This window comes from Pangasianodon hypophthalmus, chromosome 5 (assembly GCF_027358585.1).
Source record: "Pangasianodon hypophthalmus isolate fPanHyp1 chromosome 5, fPanHyp1.pri, whole genome shotgun sequence".
In the NCBI taxonomy this organism is placed as follows: Eukaryota; Metazoa; Chordata; class Actinopteri; order Siluriformes; family Pangasiidae; genus Pangasianodon; species Pangasianodon hypophthalmus.
Window position 1 is genome coordinate 29,542,939 of NC_069714.1, and position 26,960 is coordinate 29,569,898.

At 38.7% G+C, this 26,960-nt stretch overlaps 1 protein-coding gene across 1 annotated transcript; it reads right to left on the reverse strand.

Annotated features, from left to right (window-relative positions):
- Positions 1-331: 331 nt before the first annotated feature.
- On the reverse strand, positions 332-26,755 carry wdr75 (WD repeat domain 75). The gene is made up of 21 exons (XM_026913017.3): positions 26,614-26,755; positions 25,703-25,832; positions 22,790-22,855; positions 22,598-22,697; positions 22,392-22,516; positions 20,653-20,723; positions 20,315-20,431; positions 17,741-17,829; positions 16,536-16,694; positions 16,027-16,086; positions 15,784-15,899; positions 10,902-11,077; positions 10,611-10,762; positions 8,066-8,246; positions 6,861-6,955; positions 6,574-6,669; positions 5,378-5,547; positions 5,078-5,137; positions 3,963-4,106; positions 3,569-3,657; positions 332-2,109 (listed from the first exon to the last, which is right to left on the reverse strand). Exons 1-21 carry the CDS (start codon positions 26,697-26,699, stop codon positions 1,896-1,898), a joined length of 2,496 nt encoding a protein of 831 aa, XP_026768818.3. The 5' UTR covers positions 26,700-26,755; the 3' UTR covers positions 332-1,895.
- Between the last annotated feature and the right edge of the window lie 205 nt (positions 26,756-26,960).

Here is a 26,960-nt window from a genome sequence, read left to right on the forward strand (position 1 = left end):
AACACAAAAAAAAAAAAAATCACAGAGGATCCTTCCCACCCTGGACACAGCCTGCTCAAGCTTGTCCTCCCCGGGATTCACTAAAACATCCAGGTTCTTTCAATTAGCTGTCACACTTAGGAACACTCACCCTAGACATGGGCCTCTTCGGTCTCACTTATCCTGTGCTGTGCAATATTTGATCTCTATGCAATACTTGAACTTTTGAGCAATACTAGTAGCAATCACTGAACAACCGTTACTGATTTTTGTTTGCATAGTTTACCTACCTCATCTGGTGAAGTATATACTGTACGCACTGTCTAAGTAGTAAATTATGTCCATTTACACCTTTTATGTGCAAGTATGGTCAAGTAGTCCACTGTTTTTTTCTTTTTTTTTTGGTGAGCACTGTAGGGATCATTGTAAACTGGCAACAAACATGAATATATGAACAAGCATACGCGGCCAATAAAGCTGATTCTAAATAATTTAAATAGCTTCTGTGAAACACAGTGCAAAGTAATGTTTTGTTACGCAGTTGGTAGAGTAAGATTTCATGAAAACACATCACACACATTTAAGGAAAGAACATCAACCAACAGTCATAATATTGCAAACTTTTTTCCTGTTTATAAAAAAAATGGCAATGATCCAAAACAGGCGATTCTTATCAGTGAGCTGAGCCAAATTATACGACTCATTAAAACGGGCCATAATCCCTTCACTCGTATAAAAGTTGTGTGACCACCCAAGATTGAGCAGTGACTCAGCTTTTTTTTTGTGCAAGACCTTGAACTCGGCGAACTTGGCTTAGAAAGGGAAATGTTGAGGCAGGAGTGTACTTCTTTTTTTTTGCATTAACTCCAAACAATACTCAGAAAACGTGAACGCTTAGGGAACTGGAACAGATTTCGAAAGAACCAAACAAACATTTTTGGTCCCACAAAAAAAAAAAAAAAAAGTCTTTATAAATTACACTCAATACAAATGTGTTTATGTTTCGAACAAAGCTAATTCTGAAATACAAAAGACAGAGATACAAGTTCAAAATCTTCATTTCTCACACGTCTCCAAACATATTGATGCAATTCACACAATCCAGACCACATTTTGTACAATGTACTCCATTGTTCCTTTCTATTTCTAAAGTAACAACTATATATGGATAAAACCGGCTCCAGAACAGCCACTAAAATAGCTGCAGATTTCATTTTACCCATTTACTATCAGAGTTCATGGTAAACACGTTTCCTATATATTATCTCCCTAATTTGTAGATGATGTTTGTGCCATCTGGATTTGGATTTTAAAATCTTCATCTGATTTTTATGCTTTATTTTAAAATTGTATATCAGGTATTTGAATTGATGAATAGCAATATTCAATAAAGTCAATTTTATAATAATCACATGTACAAAATACTAATTTGTGTCAGCACGATGCATTTCAAATTCATTCAAACATAAGCATTATATTTCTTGTATGCTGATTGGCTGAAACAGCACCGACCGAGTTTAAACCGTGGTGCAGCAGCAAATTTTGTACATCTGATTAGTTTTAAATTCGGATTTCAAGGTGAATTCAGGATTTACAGGAGGAAACCGGAGAACCCAGAGGTGAACATGGAGAACACGTGAAACTTCATACAGACAGAAAGCCGAGCTCTGGATTGAACCGTGGAGCTGTGAGATGGCATCAGTACCTGCTGTCGCGCTAAATTCAAACTAGGTTCATAATTTCAAAATAAAACATATTTACAAAATTCAAATCGATGGCACAAATGTTTTATATATGCCAAACAAGATCTGTGCAACATTTTTATTACCATTCATTTAATTATTACCATTAGAACCATAGTGGATGGGGTTTGTGTGTGTGTGTGTGTGTGTGTGTGTGTCTTGGTTGGTGTTCAACTAAGAGTTAACATAGCTCGAAACCCAGCTAAAGTCCGTCTTTCTCACTCTCCTCAGTTCCCTTTCCTCCTCTTTAGAGAGCTGCAGAGATGGCTCCTGGGCAGAGCCCAGAGATCGAACTTCCTGTTTACGCTCGCTTGTTTCCATTTCCTCCTCCGAATCAACTTCCTCCTTCTCTCTCTCTACTTCCTGTTCGAGGGGCTCCTTCTCTTCTCTGTGCAAAAACAGTAAAAGGTCAGAGAGTGTCAACCATGATACAAAACGCAGAGCATGAATGCTAAAACCATGCGAAGCTCTTAATATGGAGGAGATTCTGTCTCAGATTAAGGTGAAAAAATGTGAAATGCAATACACAAACACTTGCAATAGTGACGTGCAAACAATGCGCCACACTCTTCATCGCATTGCTGTGACATTGCTTGATCTCTTCAGTGGAAAACAATCAGCAGAGGACTGCTTTTTAAGAATTAAACTCATCAGAAGTGAAAGCACTTCACTTTGTTACACTGCTTTTCACTGCCATCAGTGTGTTGCAGTCGTGCCACACTGAAATGCAATCACTTTTCAATCACAGCTGTACTCCATGGCACGGCTGTGAGAAGAACCTCACGGCGTCTTTCCAGACGGGATTACCATCCATGTAAATAAATATTCACAGCTCAGAGCAGGACGTAGTAGTTATATTATCAATTAACCACCTCTCTTTGTTCAGGACAGCATTACGCTGAGCGTTTGTGCTGTTGGTTTCTCTCATCAAGTGTAGGCCATTTTTATACGTATCTATATTGTTTTTTTTTAACAAACACGTGTGTATATTTCCTCTCAGCGTAATCATTTAGTAAAGTTGTGTGTACATGTTTTCAGCCAAACGTGAACTAAAAATTCCTGCCACATTTACAAAAGTTTTCTTCCTAAGTGTGGCATGCTCCAAATCTTCCAGTAATGCAGCTCAGCCACTGCAGCGCTTCGGCTCCCACAGACACACTAACGCTTCCTCCTTTTATAGGGCGCCATTACTTTTGTCATAACAGAACTAGCTAGTCTTGTTTGTTTTAATTCATGGATTTGATGTAGAATTGCTTTCTTTCAATTCATTAATATGAAGTGACTGAGTTTCACAAAATATTCATTAAACTGGTGTGTTAGTGGAAATAAAATGAGCGTTTTAATAAACGACATCGTAATCTGTATATAAAATTGCAGTAACTCATCAACAATTACACAATTTGAAGATGATCAATCAAGCGAGTCTCCTTATATGTAAATTTACACAAACTCGGTAGCGAAAAGTCGAAGAGAATTGTTTTTTGGATTTTTAAATAAATTTGCAAGACCATGTACTACATGTGTCAGATAAGCTACGCGTCTTTGTATCCAAAGGCTGTGCATTAGACATAAAATAATAATAATAATTATATATAAATATAACATTTATATATTAAGCATAACAGTAGTCAGAACTGAGAATGTTGTGTATATTACATAATTTATATATACATTTTTATGTATATACAAATATTTTATAATTATGTATCAGGTTAAGATTCCATTCTGCTATCACCTCAGACATTCGCTTCTAAAGACAGGTCTGTGTACAGATGTATGACTCAGCAGCCTTGTCATGACTCAGCAGCCGCTCTGCCATGACGCTGCGGAAAGGAAGGGTGTCGTACCTGGTCCCGTTGGAGATGAGCAGAGATTTGACGAACATTGAGCACAGGACTGAGGCTGCAGGAAGCACGTGAGCTGGAGTGTGCAGCAACTACAGACATCAAATCAACAAAAGACAAAAGGGGATAAATTCACAGTGATAAATTTAAATATTTACAATATATTTTTGTGAATCCATTTATTTCTGTAAAGCTGCTTTGTGACAATGTCCATTGTTAAAAGCGCTATACAAATAAAATTGAATTGAATTGAATTGAAAAGACGAACAGGTCAGGAGAAACACACACACACACACATACACACACACACACACACCAAATAATGTAAAATACAAATACAAAAAAACTCCACACTCTTTTATACTGTGACACAAAATACGATAATCGTAGAGCTGACCTCTTTAATGGCAGCTGATCCCTGAGGAAGCTGCGCTCTGTCAGGGGCCTGACTGGAAGCTGAGTCCTTCTTCTCCTGCGCCGGGTTGTGTTTCCCCAGCAACAGGTAAAACGGTGTAACCGCCACACTGTCATCAACCAGCAGCTACAGGACACACACAAATTTACCACAAATTAAAGAAGCGCTCCAAGAAAGCTGCACAGTTCTTGATTCATTATATTTCCACAAATACAGTCAATCATTTGGGACATTTGGGTACCTTGATGTGATTATAAACGTATCGTTTTTAGTTCACTGTGAAAAATAACATATTCCCATAATAGATTCTATACAATTTATGTACTTGAAATAAAAAAAAAAAAAACCCACAAAACACTTATAAGTATGTTTAAGATCCTATCTTATGTATGCAGCAGTATAAAATCGCAGGCTATTCAAATGAATTTGAACACTGAATCAAATATTCAAAAGAATTTGAATACTGAATCAAATACTCAAATGAATTCAAATATTGAATCATATATTCATAATGAAATAAAACACAATCAAATATTTAAATGAAATCAAATATTGAATCAAATATTCAAATAAATTGAAATACTGATTCTTGTTCAGATGAATGTGAACACTGTGCCAAATATTGAAATGAATTTGAATACTGAATCAAATATTTAAATGAATTCAAATACTGAATCAAATATTCAAATGAATTTGAATATTAAATTTTTTAAGTAAACAAAATTTGACTGACATTTATGCATCAATACAGAATCGCTTGCAAGTCTGACACTTCAAACATGTTTATTTTTCCCATCTCTTGTAAATACAAGACTGAATCTTCATATATTTGTTTTAAATTACATCATTACGCTGCATGAAGTCATAAATAAGTAAACAACTTTGAAACTATTCCAGCATTCCTCTATAATTTAGCCGTGAAACAGTGAAGACATTTAGATATTTGTGGAAGACAGATTTCCATAACTTCTTAGCTACATTCGCTAACGCCCAACTATTCTTTTAAACACAGCAATATTGAGCCCAAATGAGATACATAGATCTTTAGAGGTAATCTGAAAAGCAGGAGTCATGGAATGTGTTGATAAAACACTGACCTGTTTCCTCGAGTTCAGTATTCGCTCATCCTCTGTTCTGGTGCTGAAGGTCAGTAAGTCCTGAGAGAAAGTCAAGGTGAGGACAGTATACATACACACAAGTGAACTTGGTCTACATTTCACTGTCTGAACTAGCTATGGACACTTGCTGCTTTTAAAACATTCATTTCATCCATCACGAAACACGCCAGAATGAATATTCACTCAAATTTTCATAATATTTACGTTTAAAAGAGTAATGGGACAAATCTAAATGCGTATAAATGAACACGTCTGTAATGTTGAGTTTAAAAGTCGTACCATGTTCTCGGTGAAGAAGTAGAGGCGAGATCTGTTGAGCCACTGCGTCCTCTCGTCACAGCTATCCAGCGGCTCATCTCTTGGAGCGAACACAGAGCGCTGAACTTTTCCTGAGCACACGGCCTTCTGGGTAAACAGGGGCCTCGGCTCGCTGGGTTTGAAAACAAACACTGCACAGAGAACAGACAACGGGCTAGCATTGTGTTCCATTCACCTTTTAGTCCATCTTTCCTATCCCCGGTCCTGCACCCCAAACCCCCGGGTCCCACCTCCTGAAAACTCTGGCTACTGGCCCTGCCCTTAGCTTCCACTTCCCTAACCCCAGGTTCCACTTGCATAGCCCCGATTCCTCCTTTCCTGCCCCCTAACCCTCCCCACAGTCTTAAACTTTCCTTCCAGGATTAGGCTTTCCTCAGACTTTCCAATCCCTCTTCCCTATAACCTTAATCCCATCCCACTTCCCTAACCCCCCACACTCTCCCTTCCCCATAACCCCAATCTCTCTTGCCTTTAACCCCAATCCTGCTTCCCTAACCCCCCCATTCTCACTTGTCTATAATCCCAATCTCCTACTTCCCCATAACTCCCAATCCCTCTGCCCTATATCCTCAATCCCACTTCCCTAACCCTCCCATTCTTTCTTCCCCATAATCCCAATCTCTCACTTCACCACAACCCTAATTCCTATAACCTCCTTCCCTATAATCTCATTCCTGGTTCCCTAGCCCCCCACTCTCACTTCCCCATAATAACCCCAATTCTGCTTCCTCACACAACCCTAATCTCCGAGTCCCATATCCCCCAATCCCACATCCCTGCAACCCCAAACCTGCCCCCCCATAACTCCCAATCCATCCTGCTTCCCCATAACTCCCAGTCCATCCTGCTTCCCCATGACCCCCAATCCATCCTGCTTCCTCATGACTCCCAATCCATCCTGCTTCCCCATGACCCCCAATCCATTCTGCTTCCCCACAACCCCCAATCCCGCATCCCTAACCCCTTGGTCCCACTTCCCTAAACCCCCAGGCCAAGAAACACTGTTTCAGGGCATAGGGCTAATATGGAGGACAAAATAAGCCAACTATAAATTATTACTCCTATACTATGCGCTAGATCAGATTCTTTATTTGAGATGTGTCTCAGGTGAGAACTGGACAGGAGAATAGCACTGATGAATGAGTTTATATACTTACAGTCAGTGTTTCCAGAGTGGTGGCAAAATGCAGCCATGTTTTCAGACAGAGGGTCTGACCGCAGCATACACACATCCATTGACGTGCTCCATTCCACTGTGAGGAAACCACAGGGTCAGTCAATACAGCTGACCACACAGACACACACACACACTAAAACACCACAGACTGTCCACAAACACTCTCCTGATCAAAGTCCTGCTCAAAGTCAGGTTTGTTGAGACAGGTGTCCCTCTGGCATCTCTCTCACACACTCACACACACACACACACACACAGAATACTAACGTGAGCAGGTGAGGAGGTTCCAGCAGCACAGCACATTTTTAGTGGTGGTGCCGAGCAGGTATCTGGAGCAGCTCAGACGCCCAAAGCAGAGATCCCTGGAGGATGAAAGCAGTCAAAGATTAGCATATTTTAACCTCCATCACTTCCATCTTCACACATTCCTGACAATTTTTTTTTATCGTGACTTATAGCAAGACTTTCCCCTACACAATACAAACTGTTTTACCGTCTCAACAGTCCATCACTAGACAAATATATATATTATTTAATTGTACGGCTCAGGGAGCAAAACACAGGCAATGCAATAAAATTCTTTGTGTTTGCTCTCTCTTACATAAACTATTTGGCATATTTTACTTTCATTTAAAGCAGCAGTTTGTAACAGTCATGAATTTATGATTCTGATTCAATCACCCTGGTGGTTGAAATGTGTTACTGTAAGCAAACGAACGTTTCGTAACATCAGTGTGTTCAGCATCTTTTGGTTGCAGAGGCAAGTGAAGACACATTCAAACAGTATGAGTTTTTAAGTAAAATTAAATGCTGTTTTCTCTAGGCTTATTGTGAATAGTTACAAATAGAAATACATGGCAGATAATTACTCGGCTATACAGCAACTTATAAATGAAAGACAAACAGCTCCCTACTGATGCGATCTGGAGGCCTGAAAAGTCCCAAATTACAAAGTAAAGTGATTAAAAGATAACCCGTAGATATTACATCAGATTCCCTCTGTGTTCCTCACTAAGAAAATAAACTGTCCAGTGCACCTTTCTCCAAAGCTAATCTGATCCAAAGCTAATCTGATCTAAATTCAGCCAACTTCAATAAAAAGCTACAGAAAGTCAATCAGATTTTGGCCTTTAGACAGGGTTAACATTGCGGATGTCCATGAGTATTCACAAGTGACAGTGATGATCGATGAGGACAACACCTGCAACTTTTACACTGACCAAAGTCCAGCACTAAGCAGCAAGATATAAAACCAGTAAAATATAAACGTGCCATAAATCACGATTGAAAATGTTGTGATTTTGGATTTTTGTGGTTAGTGGTATTGAAAGTGGTGAGAAAATACAGTCCAAACAAATACACCATCACTTTGATAACTGAATATCCATATTTTTCTTTCTGGAAATATACTATAGCCATTCCAAAATCTTTTGGATACCATGATTGTGGCATGTTTCAACTATAACCCCCACCTGATGGCCCCCGGAGGCTGGCACAGCGTGGTCAAAAGCCCCCAGGTGTCCACGCTCCACACCGTCACCACCTCCCCGAAGCTCACAGCCAGCAGAGAGCCATCAGCTGAGAAACAGCAGTTGGTCGGTCGCAGGCCGTGGTAGCTGCCCACAAAGTCACATGACCAGGAGGCCTGTTCCTCTGCGGAAAAAAAAAAAACAACACAAACGCTAGGCTGAGGACAGGAAGAAACAGGACGGGAGACGTTAGGCACAATTCCAGTTTGGAAAAAATAAAACCTTCCCATGATCTTTTACTTCCCTTTGTACTTTCTTCTAGGAAAAATAATACTTCCTCAGGGAGCTTTTCTATTTATTTACACCATTGTGTGTGTGACTGATGTTCACCAACCAGAGGACATTAGTCTTGTGGCTAAAACAAAAGGTGAGACTTTAAATTAGATTGTTTTATAGTGTTTTAGTGTTCTTTTAAAAGAAAGGAAGCAGAGGAAGTGAACAAGCCCTTGTTCTCTTTTGGACTTCGACCATAAAGGCCTTCATTAATCCATCATGATCAGGGCTGAATTTCCCAAAGCAGAACAACCAGCACAGTCAAAATAAATTTCACACTTCAATTACTATTCAATTTTTAATTTTTATGTATTTGAAGAAGGGAGAAAAAAAAAAAGAATCACACTTGAATGTATGTAATGCTCCTAAATGACTCCTCTTTGTCTAAAGGACTTTTTGGGGCTTTTTGAATACCTGACTTTTTTGGTTAAATAACTCTCCTTGTGGTCTAAACGACGCTTTATGGCTACACGGCGCTAAATGACTGAATAAATGCATGCATTTGAACTTTGCCATACTTTTTTCAAATTGCATAAATTTTCTAATTAGGTATAAGAAACATCCATGTTTCATTTACAGCAGATTCATTTCCAGGAGGTGTTCATTAAAAGTAATTATCTTTAAAAGGAAATAAGAAAAAAACTGGTTATGTCGCTCATTTTACACATTATTCAAAATGTGTGTGAAGTCTTGCTTGTCTCTCTTACAGAGTGAGACACAGCCACAGAGAGGTTGCTGTAATGAAGCCAAGGGTGCCAATACTTTAATCTTAGTCAAACAAAAGGGTAAGTGAAGATTGAAGATGGTGTATTTATATACCTACATATGCATATAAATCTTTATATATCAAGCTACATATCAGCTTGACAATGTCTTTAGGAGTAAATAAATAAAAAAAATGGCAATAAACTTCTTGCTGTGATTTTCTTTACGTAAGGAATCGACAAAACGTAGTATAAAATTATGAGCTCATAAATATTTAAGTGCAATTTTTAAAGGAATCTGACAACTAAGGAAGCCCTGAGACATAGGTTCTGGGGGAAAAAAAAAAACCTGACATGCTATGTCTTTATTTCAATTAATATCTTGTTATATCGACACAGTGTCCTGTTATTCTGACTTAACTCATTATTTTGACAAGAACTCGTTATTTCAATTTCTCTCTTTATTATACCTCATTATTTTGACTTAATATTTGAACTTAATATTTCAGTATATTGACTTTGTATACCGTTATTTTGACTTATTTGTTAGATTGAATTAGCACCTTGTTTTTTCAAAACTCGTTATTTCAAAATATCATATTACAAATAATCTCTATTTATTTATTTATTTATAAATATATTTATATATTTACAGTATCAAAAATTATTTTGCTCTATCATCTTGTTATATTTAATTGGTAGCTTTACTTCGACAGTAACTCGTTATTTCAATTTATCTTAGTAAGACACGTCACTATTTTGCCTTAATATCTCATTATTTCAACTTATGTTACATTAACTTAGTATCTAATTTTTGATAACTTGTTATATCATCTTTTCTATTTTGATACACTGACTTAATCTCTCATTATTTCATATTTAATATCTCGTTATCTTTACTATTATTTTAACAATAACTTGTTATTTCAAGTTATTACTTCAATATTACAACACATCTCATTATTCCAACTTAATATCTCGTTATATTGATCGTCTCATTATTTTGACAACTTGTCTTGCTATTGTCTCATTATTACGACATACAGTATGTTGTTATTTTGACTAAATATTCAAGAGCCCACATTCTATTAATAAGACTGATTTATTGAATATTAGCTTATAGGTCTTATTCTGTATGCTGTTTCTGAGATAATACGTAAGCTATACGGTGTTTTATTGGTAAGTCAATTAAATGTGTTTGGGTACAGGTCAAGGGTTTGATTTCTAACCCTTTGACTGAAGAACTATTCAAAAGAATAGTGAAGTCAAAATAACAAGCTCTTAGCTATTATGGAATAAAGACATAAGCACTTTTTCTCCGCGACTCGCAGCTCAGGGCTTCTGCAGACAACACGCCGGTGCTGCATGTATACAAGATAACGACTATATAATGTCCATCACTACAGATTATCCCTACAGCAAAGGCTATTACCAGCTTTTCATTCTGGAGCTCTTTATTAAATACAGACATGGCGTATAAATGGAACGAGGATGTGGGAGGTGGAACTCACTCTGCGTGTCTGAGTCTGAGCCGAGCAGCCAGACTTTAAACTGGCCGTCTTTGGCGGTGGTCACCAGCATGGTGGTCTCTGTGGCAGGGCTGAAGCACATGGCTGTAATCCCATCATTGTGGGCAGCCGTTATGGTGGTGTTCAGTTCAAAGCTGAGGAGGAAGAGAAAGGTTAGAGCTACAGACAAAAAAAAATGCTTTAATAGGGAAATATGGCCGTCTGGGAATTTAGTAGAATTTTAAATATCCAAGTCAGGTCTTTTCATACAAGTACAGAACTTTAAACATGTACCTTTGCGCCTTCTCATCGTAGCCCCAAAGCTTAAGAGAAAACTCGAGACTGGAGTCTTTGCCACTTCTCTCCTCCACCGTCGCCAACCACGAGCCGCGGACGTCGAACGCTGCCTTCACCACGTCAAACTGGCTCAGGCCTGCCTCGTAGATGTACTCCTGCTGCACTATGTCAAGCTGGAAGAAAAAAAAATTAATTAGATGAAAATCAGCAGAGTTCTGTGCAAAAATTTGTGCACCCTGTGGTTTCTGGGTTGCCCTGCATTCATACAAGAAAGCAGCAAGTCTGTTGTGTGGCTTGTAGTTTGTCTCTTGTAGGCGTGGCCTGTCCAGCGTTTTTTTCAAAGCTCAGATGAGAAACCATTTTAGCTATATATAGCTTCTAAAGCTAATTAGATAAACAAAAATGAACATGTTTGAATTACATGTCATGTGGCTGGCTTTCTACCGGAAACACTCTCTGTACATATTTAACGAGAGATCGTATACGACAAGATAAGATGAAACATTACCCTGGTTATAAAGTTTTCTTCCGTTTTTTTTAGTTTGACAGTAAATTGGAACTAACTACAAGTAAGGAACTAAAGTTGGGAGAGGGTCCGAGGAATCATTCGAACCAATGAATCATAGATAATTTGCATAGCGATAAAAAAAAAAATAAAAAATCACAATTCAAAAGTCATCTGTTGCTGAAACTGCACACGTACAGAGAAAATGAAGGATCACCTGTCACTCTGACGCTAGCGCGAATGAAAAATGAAATGTGAGTGCATTCTGCAACAAGAAAACGCCTTAAAAATTATACACACACACTATATGGCCAAAAGTTTGTGAACACCCGACCATAATATGTGCTTGTTGAACATCTCATTCCAGATTTATTCCTCCTGTGTTTGCTGTTATAATAAGCTCCACTCTTCTGGGAAGCTTTCCACTAGATGTTGGAGCGTGGCTGTGGGGATTTGTGTTCATTCAGCTACAAGAGCATTAGTGAGGTCAGGCGCTGATGTTGGTGAGGAGGTCTAGGGTTCAGTCGGTGTTCCAGTTCATCCCAAAGGTGTTCAGTGGGGTTGAGGTCAGGGCTCTGTGCAGGACACTCGAGTACTTCCACTCCAAACTTCACACACCATGTCTTCATGGAGCTTGCTTTGTGCACAGGGGCATTGTCATGCTGGAACAGGTTTGTGCCTCTTAGTTCCAGTGAAGAGAAACTGTAATGCTACAGCATACAGAGACATTCTATACAATTGTGTGCTTCCAGCATTGTGGCAAGAGTTTGGGGAAGAACCACATGTGGGTGTGATGATCAGGTGTCCACAAACTTTTGGCCATATAGCGTAGAAATAATATAAACAGAAAATAATCTGAAAAGAACCAAAAGCCAAAGGTTTGCCATGACCCTCAGTCTCCAATAAAAAGAATTTTATTCAAAAGGTATAAACCTTTGGTCTCAGCTGTATACTGGCTTAATATATAAATATTTAACTCCATTTGTTTTTAGTATATACACTCTACTGTATGTTTCTATTCTGTGTTTGATATATATGTGTTAAGAAGGCACACTGGAGCAGTACTGTGACGTCGTTGTTCAAGAAAATGATAAATTTATAAGTACAAATGGAGTTGCTTGATTAATTAAAATGTCATTTTTTCTTTACTGCTTTACATTACAACGGTAATATATTAATTAAAACAAACTGGTAAAGCCGTGATGCATTGTGGGCGAGTATTTTTTTTTGTTGTTGTTGTTTTTGGAAGATGTCATTTAACACGATGCACACACACAATTTAAAATCGTTTAAGAGTATACATTTACATTCAGCAACAGCAGAAAATGGAGACTACGCTGCATGCGAGCAGTGTGAGGGGTTTTCCATTCTCCAGATTTTAAGTAACTCTTTAATCCGCCCCCAAAGCCCTGCAGAGCCATGACTAGGCGGTTTCATGTTTAAAAAAAAAAAAAAAAAAAAAATCTACAGAAAATATCTCTGTAGCTCATGTGATTTCATGTGAAAGATGCTTACACCACATTCCGCTTTCCAGTGGAAACATGCACACAACACGGACTGTGTCATGTGATCAGTCACAACACACACATGGGGCAAACTAAACAAATTAAAATAATATGACACTGTTTCAAGTTCTTGTTCTTGCTCAACAATTTCTTGACTTTTCTTTCCTTTTTTTTTAATAAATCAGCGAAGTCAGTGAGGCTGCGTTAAGAGTCCAGAAAAACAGTAACCTTTCTTCCACATACAGAAAAGATTAAATTATTTTTTGATATGCACCGTGAAGAAAACACAAAGCTACACCGTAATGTTTATGTTAAGTAATTTTATGCAGCTTTGACTGAAAGTGACTAAATGACTCTTTGGGCTGAATAATGACTCCCCTTTGTGGTCTAAATAACTCACTTTATAGCCTAAATGATTCTTTGTGGCATAAATGATTCCCTTTTGTGGCGTCAATGACTGACTTTGTGGCGTCAATGACCCACTTTGTGGTTTCACTGACTCACTTTATAGCCTAAATGACTCTCTATGTGGCTAGATATCTCTCTGTTGCCTAAATAAATGTTTGTGACCTATGTCACACTCTTTATAACCTAAATGAGTCTCTGTGGCCCACAGTAGACCTTCTTTTGTGGCTAAATGTCTCTCTTTGTTGCCTAAACAATGATCTTCATAGTCTAATTGACTCTTTGTGACTAAATGACTCACTGTGGCTTAAATGGCTTGTTATAGCTAAATAGCATTTTGTGTCTATATGACTCTCTTTGCGGCTTAAATGACCCTTCTTTTAGCCTAAATGACTCTTTGTGGTCTAAATGACTCTCTCTGTGGCCTAAATGACACTCTTTATAGTCTAATTGACTCTTTGCAGCCTAAAAGACTCTCTCTCTGTGGCTTAAATGACCCTCTTTGTGGCCTAAATGACTCTCTCTGTGGCTTAAATGACCCTCTCTGTGGCCTAAATGACTCTCTCTCTGTGGCCTAAATGACTCTCTCTCTGGCTTAAATGACTCTCTCTCTGGCTTAAATGACTCTCTCTCTGGCTTAAATGACTCTCTCTCTGGCTTAAATGACTCTCTCTCTGGCTTAAATGACTCTCTCTCTGGCTTAAATGACTCTCTCTCTGGCTTAAATGACTCTCTCTCTGGCTTAAATGACTATCTTTGTAGCTTAAATGACTCTTTGCGGCCTAAATGACACTCTCTGTGGCCTGAATGTCTCTCTCTTAGTTTGTTCAAATTTTATTTTCATGGTTTTTTTTCTGTATTTTTTCAATCTAATCTACCATCTACCTAAACAATGATCTTCATAGTCTAATTGACTCTTTGTGACTAAATGACTCACTGTGGCTTAAATGGCTTGTTATAGCTAAATAGCATTTTGTGTCTATATGACTCTCTTTGCGGCTTAAATGACCCTTCTTTTAGCCTAAATGACTCTTTGTGGTCTAAATGACTCTCTGTGGCCTAAATGACTCTCTTTATAGTCTAATTGACTCTTTGCAGCCTAAAAGACTCTCTCTCTGTGGCCTAAATGACTCTCTCTGTGGCCTAAATGACTCTCTCTGTGGCTTAAATGACCCTCTCTGTGGCCTAAATGACTCTCTCTCTGTGGCCTAAATGACTCTCTCTCTGTGGCCTAAATGACTCTCTCTCTGGCTTAAATGACTCTCTCTCTGGCTTAAATGACTCTCTCTCTGGCTTAAATGACTCTCTCTCTGGCTTAAATGACTATCTTTGTAGCTTAAATGACTCTTTGCGGCCTAAATGACACTCTCTGTGGCCTGAATGTCTCTCTCTTAGTTTGTTCAAATTTTATTTTCATGGTTTTTTTCTGTATTTTTTCAATCTAATCTACCATCTACCTAAACAATGATCTTCATAGTCTAATTGACTCTTTGTGACTAAATGACTCACTGTGGCTTAAATGGCTTGTTATAGCTAAATAGCATTTTGTGTCTATATGACTCTCTTTGCGGCTTAAATGACCCTTCTTTTAGCCTAAATGACTCTTTGTGGTCTAAATGACTCTCTGTGGCCTAAATGACTCTCTTTATAGTCTAATTGACTCTTTGCAGCCTAAAAGACTCTCTCTCTGTGGCCTAAATGACTCTCTCTGTGGCCTAAATGACTCTCTCTGTGGCCTAAATGACACTCTTTGTGACCTAAATGACTCTCTTTGTGGCCTAAATGACACTCTCTGGGGCCGAAATGACTCTCTCTTAGTTTGTTCAAATTTTATTTTCATGGTTTTTTTCTGTATTTTTTCAATCTAATCTACCATCACTGCATCTTTAAGTGTATGTGTGATTATTATGGACAAGAATTTACGGAAAAGACGTTTCTCTACTCTAAGAAAAGAACAAAAAATCTGTTTACTCCTGGTTTACTAATGAAAGTCTAAAGGCAAGTGATAACCAGTTACACAATAATACACTTGTTCAAATGTATAAAATTGATGTATAATCTATATAACTGAACGTATATATTATACCTGTATAAACAAACATATAATCTGCATAACTGCAAAAGTAGTTCTGCTTCTCTGAAAGGACCCGAGGGAAGAAAGTGAAGTCATGTGGTTATGATGGCATGTGGTCTTTTAACTGAAAAAGCAGAAAAGCGCTGTTTTTCTGAGTATCTTCCGTATCGCCATAGCAAAAGGTCAAAATCATAAATGCTCAGGATAATACGCGAACGCACTGCATTGCTCCGATGTTGGAAAGTTGGACTTCCTCTCACGTCGGTCTCAACCTCACACTTTTATTGCATGCAGTACTGCATTTGTGTTATAGTGGTACATTTTAAGGCTTTACAGCGGCCCTTAGACTTCTGTTATAAGAGAGTTTGTAAGTGAGAACTGTGCACGTACGCTGTAAATCTGCTTGTCACGATGAAGGGAGTAAAACTGAAGGTGGCCGGGTTTTCCGTTCAGCACCAGCGCTCTGCTGCGTGGATCAATCATCAGATCCGTGTGAATAGCGTCTCCTGAAAAGCAGCGGAGGGAGATCTCGAGTTACACATAAAGACTCATCCTTTTTGCTGAGTCATGGTGAAGTAACGGAGGCTGTACGCGTGTGTGTGCTTGCGTGTACGTGTGTGTAAGCATGCGTACCGTGGACGAGGCCCTGAATCACCGCTGATACTTTGAAGCTGCAGTGGATGATGGTGATCTCTGTAAGGATTACAGAAAAGACAATAAAATAAAAAAATGTAAAATAAATAAATAAGTTTAAAAAATTGTTAAATAAATAAATACATAAATAAATCAGTAAAAGACACATAACCAAGACTGAAGGTGCTAATTATATATCTAAATAATAATAAATTAAATGTATTTTTAAAATAAATTTATGCAATTAAAAAAGTTAAATTTACTTTAATTCAAAAAAGTATTTATAATATTTTTAAACATTTCTTTAAATTTATTTATTCATACTGTATTTCTTCTATCTTAAAATGTACTGTTTATTGTTTTAATCTTTGTCTAATTTTTATCTTTTATGCAAGACTCAAGATGTTCATACAAGTAAAGATTTTTATCATTATTATTATGATTATTATTATGATTATTATTATTAAAACCAGCTTGTTTTTTGGGAACGTGTGTATGGGGTCTCGTACTGTTGTCCGAGTGGCTCGTGCTGTACGTCTGGCCGTCCGCAGACACGGCGATGTGAGAAATGGCTCCGCCCAGACGAGGGAGAAAATCCTTCTTATTGACCTCGGCACAATGCCATTGGACGAGCACAGACTCCGCCCCTCCACTCAGCAGGTGCGTACCTACGGGAAATGAACCACGCTTAAATACAAGGGACTGAAATAACGAGCAGGATTTCGCTGGTCAATATCAAAATCGAGATTATACAACAATTACAGCACTTTTTCTTTTCACACTGAACATTAGAAGTCCTTTAAATGTGTCAGTTTCTGGATTGAAATTAGACACTCTTTAAACACTTTAATTTACTAAACATACTCTTACAGGATATTAATCAACAATTAATTAACTCTGAAGTTAATTAAAGTTCGTTACTATTATTTTATATATTACATCAGCACTTCCTGAAGTGATTTATTTCTGTTATACTACACTGATTAGCCAACGATTACAACGTTTAATTTATTACAGATGAACCACACACGCTTCTTATCCATTTACAGTTACATTTAATGTTGTGGAACGTCCGCGATACAAGATAGTTCGTATTCTCACTTACGTTATAGCAGCTATAAACGGTCGTTCCCTCACCAGCCGCTCTTTTTATCTCTCTCTCAAAGTTAATAATAATACAAAAAAAAAAAAAAAAAAAAAAAAAAAAAAACACAGCTTGTCATGTTACTGAGAAACCGCAACAAAGCGTAAACTTCTCTGTCTGGAAAATATCGGAGAACTTAAAGTTACAGCTTTACCTCTGACACTGGAGACTCCTTCCTGAAAAATGTTAAATTAACATTTCCTTACCTTAAGAAAACTTCACCATATCAACAACTACATGCTTTTCTACGTTACTACTGAAGTGATAAAGTATTAGATCCAGAACATTAACACAAGCTGCTGTTACTGAAAATAGTTAGTGAATTAACTGACGAAGCTAAATTGCTCAAAATTACAGTAATTAAAATGGTTAGCTTCATTCTGTCTCATTGCACATGGCTAATAAACTTATCGAAGTTTTATAAACAGCCTCTTCGTAAAAATCAGGGTCGGGAAAAGGACTGAGAAGCTCCAGCGTGACTCGGTCACTTCGGACAGCTGGTTATGGCTCTAAACCCGCCGAGTGAGCGTCAGTGATTAGTGATTAGTGGCTGAAGTGGGCGTGTCTTACCCTCCGGAGTGAAACACAGGCTGTTAACGGCGTCGTGGTGCCAGTGTTGAGTGGAATACGTGTACTCTTTCTTCTGATTGAAGTTTCTCCTGCGAAACAGAAAAAAAAAACATTCACGTTTCATTTAAACTCTCCGTCTCATCACGATTAAAAAGCGGCTGGCGCACTGATATCATTCCTCACACTACTATTCTTCTTCTTCTCTTTCTCTTCCTAAGGATTTGAGAATAAACTCTAACCCAAAAGATGCTTAATATACAAACTCTGTCGGAAATTTTTTTTAACTTTATAAAACGTATCACTGAAAAATATTTGTGTTAATATATCTAACATTTTCATGTTTAAAGTTTCTCAGATGCACAGCGCAGTCAGCTTTTTTCTCTCCATCATCACTGGTTTCTTTTTCACTCTCTCTCATTCTGTAACTCTTTCATTCCTCGTCCTTCCTCCCCCTCACACGAGTTCTCTCATTTTTTCAAACATAACTTCCCTTACTCGTTCTACTTTTCTAACCTGTTTCATTTCTTCTCTTCTATTTCACTTCTTGCTTTGTCCATTCCGTTTTCTCGTCATCTCTATTTAATACTTCCTTCAATTTTTTTTTATCCTTTTCCTTCTTTCTTCCTCCTGTTCAATTTTTATTCACAGTTCTTTCCTTCCTTTTCCCCATACCACTTTTTAGGGGGCCAAGCACCGAAGGCATCCTATTGTTATTCTACCGTTTCTTCTTCCTCTGGTTAAGGTGTCTATGGCAGCCCACAGAACCATCCGGTAAAAAGTTGTGAGATTTGGCACACTGATTGGGGAGGGTCTAAAGAACATTCTGACCAAATTTGGGCCAAGTGCTGCCAACACTCTAGCGCCACCATCGGGTGAAATTTGGGCCTAATTTGGAAGTACGTTTATGGTCATTACTTTTGAACTGTGTGTCCAAAATTTAAAAGCCTTTTCCGCCATCTTGGATTTTGTCAAAAACTGTTTTTTCGCTACTCCTCCTACAAATTTTGTCCAATCATTACAACGTTTGGCAAACATCGTCTTCAGAGTAACCTTCATGAAAGCTTTCAAAAGATTTTTTAATATTCCAAACGGTTTGTCCGTAGTGGGCCAAAGAATCTAATGGCGAAGCCGCCAAACAGGAAGTGAGGCTGTATCTAAGCAACGACTTTGCACACTGACACAAAACATGGTAGGCATCTTCAGGACCATGACTTGAGGCTATACAACAAATTTCTACTGGTCAAAAGTAACAATAACATGCTAGAAATGCCTACATCTAGCTGCCATTTTAGCTACTCTTCTGCCAAATCTTGTCTAATCACATCATCTTGAGACTTTTCTAAACTTGTAGGGGAAGTGGGGGGAAAAGGCTCAGGCTGATAAGAAAAAACATCAATACTATAGATATTTTTAAATTGTAAGAAGAAAAAAAATTTAGGTCAGAGCAGTGGCAATCACGACCAAAGGTCAAAGTAGCCACAGACAACTCCACAGGTCACAGCAACGCCGCCCTGCTGTCCATTTCTTCATCTAGACCTTTCCTCCTCCAGTGAGAGTTCCATCACCGTCCGCGGTCAGAACACACACGTCATGAGGGAAACTACAAATCACTCTCAAATTGCTTTGCATGAAGTTATAGTTCTGTTTTCCTGTAACTGCTTAGGCAACAACTGTAGCACATCTGTGAAAGTGCAGCTCACCGAGTCTGGGTGCTTGGCCCCCGAAAATGCTGCTTGCAGCTTTAATCTTCATATTTCTTTTCTTCTTCCAATTCCAGTTTTCTTTATTTTGCTTCTTTCTTTCCTCCCTTTGCATTATTATTCATCTCTTCATTTCTTTTTCGTCTTGATTCCTTTCTAATTCCTTCTTTCTTTCTCCTGTTCCATTTTTTTATTTATCTTTCTTACTTTCTCTCGTTCTAGTTTACTTTAACTTGTTTCTTTCTTGCTCTTATTCTAAATAACTTCATCTTTCATTCTTTATTCCTTTCCATTTTTTCATCATCTTTATTTATTTCCTTCTCCCATTCCATTTTTCTTCACCTTACTTCTTTCTTTCTTCTTCCAATTCCATTATTGCATTACTGCATTATTCCATTATTGCATTATTCCATTATTCCATTATTCCATTATTGCATTATTCCATTATTGCATTATTCCATTATTGCACTATTCCATTTCTTTTTCATCTTGTTTCTTTTTTAACTTTCTTTCCTGCTCCTGTTCCATTTTATTCATATTTTCTTCTTTCTTTGTTTCAGTTTTTCTTCATTTAGCTTATTTTTTTCCTTCCTTCCATCCCTCCATTTCCTATAGCTCTTTGTAATCACTCTGTATTTCCTTCAGGAAACGTAAACCGGGTTAAAGATCATTTTATCCAACTAGTAATTTTGTCCACCTCCTTTTTTTCCCCCCAAACTTGAACATTCGTGTTTAAAGTGGTCAGTCTTTAGTAAACATACAATATTATTACTGTAGTTTTTGTTGCTATTATTATTATTATTATTATTGTTATTATTATTAGACCCGGTGTAAAAGTGTGCAGGTCTGAATACTCTTCACTCCTCGCTCTCACCAGAGGCGGATTTTGCCGTCTTCATGTCCGGTAGCGATGCAGTCATCTTTAGGGTTACAGGCCACACAAGTGAAGGCGTTTCTGGCACCTTTCTTATCCGTGGCCTTCAGGGAGAACCTGCATTAAAGATAAATGAATTAGGATTAGGCTACTTTGGTAAATGGAAACCGAATAGGGGCTAAACCACAGCTGAGGTATGACACATGCTTATTTACTTATTGACTGGGCCTGTTTCAGCACGCCCTTAACCTCAGAGGCGCTATTACAGGAACTGCTACGTCATGGTTACTGTGAAATTCTGCACACTTCATGTGTGCGAGTGTGTGCGCGTGTGTTACCTGAACGTCTTCTGCTTCCTGAAGAAAAACATGTGCAGCTGCAGACCCTTAACAGAGGCCAGATATTCACCCTGCAGAAACACACACAAACACAAAGATCAGAAAGAGTAAGAATTAAAGTCCTTATAGTCTAGCATTAGAAAAGTCAAAAAACTGTCGAGTGCAAAATTTTGCCTAATAGGACAAAGTGAAGACACAGAAACGTAGCTTAATCACTAAAAGAGGTTTGTGGGCGGAGTCAATGCAAATAAATAATTTTTTTTAATCAGGATTATTCCTTAGTGCATGAAAATGATCAGAACTTTTATTAAAATGGCGACACGTTCTGCAGCCAGGTTTAGAAGCCGACTGCGTTTAAACACAGACTTACACACGTCTTAGGAAAACAATCTTCTTCCTTTTGGGTCATGGGTTTTCTCCATCTCTCATTAGCTGAAATTTTATTGGATATTTGACGCAATAGTGCACATGAGCCAGGTTTCCGTTTTAAGTTGAACTCTTCCCAGAATCTGTTAAACTGTTTTCACAAATTAACTGTTTCCTAAACTCGGTACCAGAGATCACTTGTTTTTTATGATGTGGCTTGAGGGGCGTGTCTGCCTACAATGCAGGATGGGAATGAACCTGTCAATCACGGACTCGTAGATTAATTATATTCTTACTCTCACAAACTTGCGTCTGAAAAGACATTGAGATAAATATTTTTGTAAAGTATGATAGACTTAAGAAGCTGAAATATTTCTGATTTATTTTATGTGTATTTACTGCAGCATCCAATGACATGCATTCTCGCTCAATGTGTTATTTAGAAATAAATAAATAAATAAATAAATAAAAGGAGGAACTCATCCATTAAGACAAGAACAAAATGCTCAGATAAAATTAGCTGCAACATGCACCAGAGAGAAGACAGCCGTTATTAATTTTCCGTCCACGTTCTCCAGACAGAACTACGTGTACGCAAACGAAAGCAAATGAACGCAAACGTGCACAGAGAACGGAAACATGTCTTTCGTCTGATTGGTCACTGATACACAGCTGCGGCTTGTAATTTGCATAAAGTTCACCCAGTTCAACTTTACTCGCTGCTCGCTATCCCACAATCCCTTGCACTTCGCTTCCCTTTTCTCACTGCTTCTTGTTGGGAGGGAAATCTCAGGTGACGAGTCCGTGTGCAGTGGATACGCACCACACCGTTCTCCATTTTTTACATTTTTCTCTTTCTTTTAATGACATTTTCTCTCCATCCTCCTTTTCTTTCCAACACCCTCTCTTTATCTGTCTTTCTATCTCCCCTTCTATTTTGTTTCATCTTGTTGCGTTCCTTTCTTTCTCTATATTTCCTTCTTTCCCTATATTCCCTTTTCCTAAATTCCCTATAAAGTGCACCAAACTGTTTGCACACGTGCGTGCTCTTTGATCGGTCAGCAGTTCGGCAGTGTGATCGTTTCTCACACGGAAACCTCTTATTCGTCTCGTTGAGGTTTGTTTTTCCACTGCAGGTCTATGTTTTTTTCTTTTTTTTAAATTAGAGAAAATACAGAGCAGTACAGCTGTTCACTACCAGTTACTAACCTGCCAATGTTACCAACAGCTCTCACTTTTACAGCTTTTTTTAAGGTTAACAACTTCTAAAATCTCTACAGAGACTTATTAAGTTGTTTTAGACCTATTTCTAGTGTAATAAAAATATAATTCTTCTTGGCATTAACACAAGAGTCCTCTGATCTGCGTCATACCTCACGGCCGAAAGCTGTAGAACTGGGCTTAGGAGAAATATCAGAAAACACCGCTGACAGCTCCGTCACCTCCACTTCCTGCTCCAGAGTCTTGGGCAGATGTACAGCCACCAACTGGAAACACTCTGTGCACATTAACACACGTGTTAACACACACACACACACCACAGTAATATTTCAGTGAGCAGTGTAGCGCTGCTGATTACCGGTGCTCTTCTCATTGGCCATGGGAATAACGATGAAAATGACTCCGACATGTTTCTCCGAGACGTATAAGGAAAATATCGGATATCCAATAACAAACGTCTGGGGAAAAAAAAACACAATAAAGAAATGAAAATGGTTTCCTGATGCACACGGAGCAGCGCTGACCTCTGACACAGTTTCTAAATGGTTACCTTGATGAGGATTCCATCAGTGAAGTCCCACAGTCGAAAAGTGCCATCTAGTGAACAGGAGAAGACCTGCAGGAGACAGAGAGAGAGAGAGAGAGAGAGAGAGAGAGAGAGAGAGAAGAGAGATATTAGACAGCAAATACATGCTGTTCTATGTTAAATTGTTTCTTCAAGTTCAGCAAACACAGTGGAAAACTAACTGACCAGATCTGTATGCAATTTAACAATGAAATAATCACCAAAGAGAGAAAGAAAGAAAGAGAGAGAACGAGAGAGAGCGAGAAAGAGAGAAAATTTGAATTTTAAAAACTCCTTTATTGGGTCGGACAGATATTGTCATAATAAAGGAACAAGAAAAAAAAGAATCAAATCCAGAGTAAGAGAGAGAGACAACATGAGAGACAGAAACGGGGTGAAAGAGAGAGCAAGAGAGAGACACAGACAGACAAACAGACAATGACAAAAAAACAGAGAAAGTGAGAGATAAAGACATAAAGAGATAAAGACAGAAGGAGGAGGGAGAAGAAGAGAGAGAGAGAGAGAGAGAGAGAGAGAGAGAGAGAGAGGGGAAAAGTGACATAGAAAGGACCGACAGAGAGAAAGACACATGGAGTGTAAGACAAGAGAAATAGGGCAGAGAGAGAAAGAGAGAAAGAGAGAGTTGATAAACTGTAGACAGAAGGAGTCGTATTGTCTGTAATGTGTGTAACGTGTGTGATGCGTGTAACGTGTGTGATGCGTGTGACGTGTGTAACGTGTGTGACGTGTGTGATGCGTGTGACGTGTGTGTGATGCGTGCTGTGAGCTTGTTGTTGATTTCGCTGATGGTCACGTCATTCTGACGCTCTGTCTTTGACGTCTCTGCTGATTTGCTGTTGGTTTGATTTTATTAACACATCAATCCCACAGCAACATCACGAGCGTTTTACTGGTTTACGACATGCGACTGAAAATCAGGGACAGGGAGTTTCACAGTGAAAGCAAATGATTTCCAGCTGCGCTGCTGCATCGCTGCAGGATTAATGCGATGGACGCGTGAGCAGAGTTCAGTCACCTGACTGCATCCAACACGCCATGAGAGCGAGAGCGATCAGAGCTTTTCACCAGCAACACACCTGCGAGGGCTAAGGACCCCTTCTGACCTGCTGCTGTTTGGTTTATTTCAGACGTTAACTGATAGTTTGCACTTGACATTCTGTCTATTTTCTAGAGTACTGGAAAGTATTGGCGCCCCTGGCCTTGGGCTGTGGACATTATTTCACATTTGAGCAGTTCTAAATATTTATTTGCCAATTCCTAGTCACCTCAGACACTTTGAATGTCGATATGTACAGTTTTAAGATTTTTCTTTTTTTCTCCACCAATGATTATTTCACAAAACTAATTATAATCAGATGAATTTACGACTCTAAGCACACTAATTGAGCATACTGAACATAAAACTCAAAAAAACCACAAAAAAAAAACAAAGATTTAATTTTCTTTGTGATGGTCAATGTACGCATGAGGTGCGTTGTTGTTGTTGTAGGCTGGAAACGCTCCATCATGGGAAAGAATCAGTGCTCATATCTACTCGTTTCCACTGACACACAGAGCCGTGTGCAAATTATGGCTACAGGCGATACAGCAGACGGGAATAATCAGATTCCCAGCAGCTTAGCGCGTAGCAACGCATGCAGGAAAACACATCCGGGAATCGTCCCTGACACAGCGGGTGAATGCATCCCTGCTATTCAAGTGTGCGTTATTAATATTATTATTATTATTATTATTAATATTATTGTTCTTTTCAAACCTCTTCTTTTCATGACAAGCTCAAGGGAAGTAAAACAACACATTCAATAAAATCTTACAACATTTCAACATCGACAACAAAAACTATATAAGATCCTTCAATTTAATATTTGATAAAAATTCTACAATTTTTCCTGGTGAGACATTTTGGAAGACTTGCAAATGAGATTCGAGCGTGCAAAAGCCGTTAAAACAACTACAAGCTTTCACCTCCTCGAATGCTTTTCCTGAACGAGAACGTCAACGAAGTCATCAAGAGGAACGTTTCTGTCTGTATCAGCCGAGGCGTGTGTGTGTGTTTACACCCGAATGGGGGTTCAGTGGGAGTGGGGGGCTTTATTTTAATTAGTTATAACAAATTATTAAAGAAGTTGATATAAAAAACTGTCTGAGGTGCCTGGAAATCAACCTAAATGTGAAAAAGGTGAACTTCCACTTTAATGTTAAAATAACTTATATGCTGTTCTAATCAAGGAAAATACAGCGTGTCCCAAAAGTCTCCATACATAAGGGAAATAAACACTATTTTTTAACAAAATGTTTTCCAAAATTGTTCATGTAAAGTTTATATTATATATATTTTTTCAGATAGTCTTTAAGAACGCTTTTTATGAAAGAAGAACGTATTGAAATCATTCTCATGGCTGGATCAGGAAGCTGTTTCACGCAAGGTTGCGATGGACTTTAACAGGAAACACGGCGAGCACATCACACACACACACGACACTGCTGCCAAAATAATTTTTTTTAAAAATTCAAAAAGACTGGAAGTATTGTGGACTAAATGAGAAGTGGACGTCCACGAACATCCGCTGACGAAGACACAACTGACGCGGTGCCACTATGTACGGAGACTTCTGGGACACGCTGTAGATTAATGACTTTGAAATAGTATTTTAGTAACATTTAACTCACACAAAAAAACAAAAAACAAAACTTCTTCTAATCTCACAAGTACAGGAATAAACACTGCTGTATAGACCGTATCGTACTGTACCACACTTTCCCAATATATTAGGAACAAGTTTCATCAAACACAGACAGACAGATGGACAGATGATTTGTCTGTGTAGGACAGAGAGAGAGAGAGATAGAGAGAATGATAGAGAGAGTGACGGAGACCTGAAGGTGGTTGGCCGGGTTTAAAGCGACTCCGCTGATCTGATCTGTGTGACCCTCCAGGACATGAACACACTCCTCTGTACTGGTGCTGAAAACTTTCACCGAGTCTCCCGAAGCACACAACAGGAACCTGCGCAGAAACACGTCTCGGTTAGGAAGCCTATGTGAAATAATCGATCCACGACGGAGCGGTGTGATGAAGCACAGATCCTGTTCCCAACCCGCAGTTGATTACTTTCCTATAACAGCACACCTCATGGTGCTTTATTTCTCTTACACCACAGCAATCTGGCAACGATTCCACTTAAAGAATGATATATAGCATTATTTAAAGTTACAGCTAATGTTGCGGAACATCTGTCAAGCTTTACCAAAGCACTGACACTGGAGACTCCTTCCATAAAAGTAAAATAAACATCTCCTTACAGAAATCTTCACTATATCAACTTACACGTATATAAATGTATGACTCGCAGCTTGCACTACTGTCAGAGCTGCTGGTGTAGAAAATGACCAAAAAATCAACACTTTCTGAGCAACGGCAGTGCGGCGGAAGAGGAATAAAACACTCCATGCTGTGCTGTTAGAGGAAAATAATCAACAACAGGGTGGTCTAATGATCAGTGTATCAGGTATAACTCGACATATTAGGTTTGAATACAATTGAGATGCTCAGACTGAACATCTGAATAAAAGACCTCATCATTATAAAGGAAAAGTAAATAAAAAATACACCACATTTCCACTGAATAGCACTTCTGGAGTGCAGGTTACTCCTCCATGCAGATACAGTACATGCATGTTTTGCACGAGCTCATGGCATCCAAACACACACAAAAAGCAGCCAAATGAACGCGCGTGAACACACATCACTACAAACACCACACCGTTGATTAATTTCATGTCCTGACCTGGAGTCGGTGGTGATGACCGGCGCCCTGAAGCTTATTTTACTGCCGCCGCAGCGAACCACGCGGGTCTCTCTCTGCTCCACCATCTTTCCCTGCTGTGACGCACACCGCTGACCCCTGAACTCCACCGTCACGTGACTTCCGCCGCGCCGTCGCCTCCTCCCCACCCGTATTCCGGCAGGTCCCGCCTCCTGCGAGCTGATTGGTTGGTCAGGGTTTGGGGAAAAACAAGAGCAGCAGCGCCATCTGGTGGTCAAAGAGGGAAAATATAATGCATTCAACAAACAATAATAAGAATATATATACATATATTTAAAAAAAAATACATTCAAATCAGTTAAGGTTAT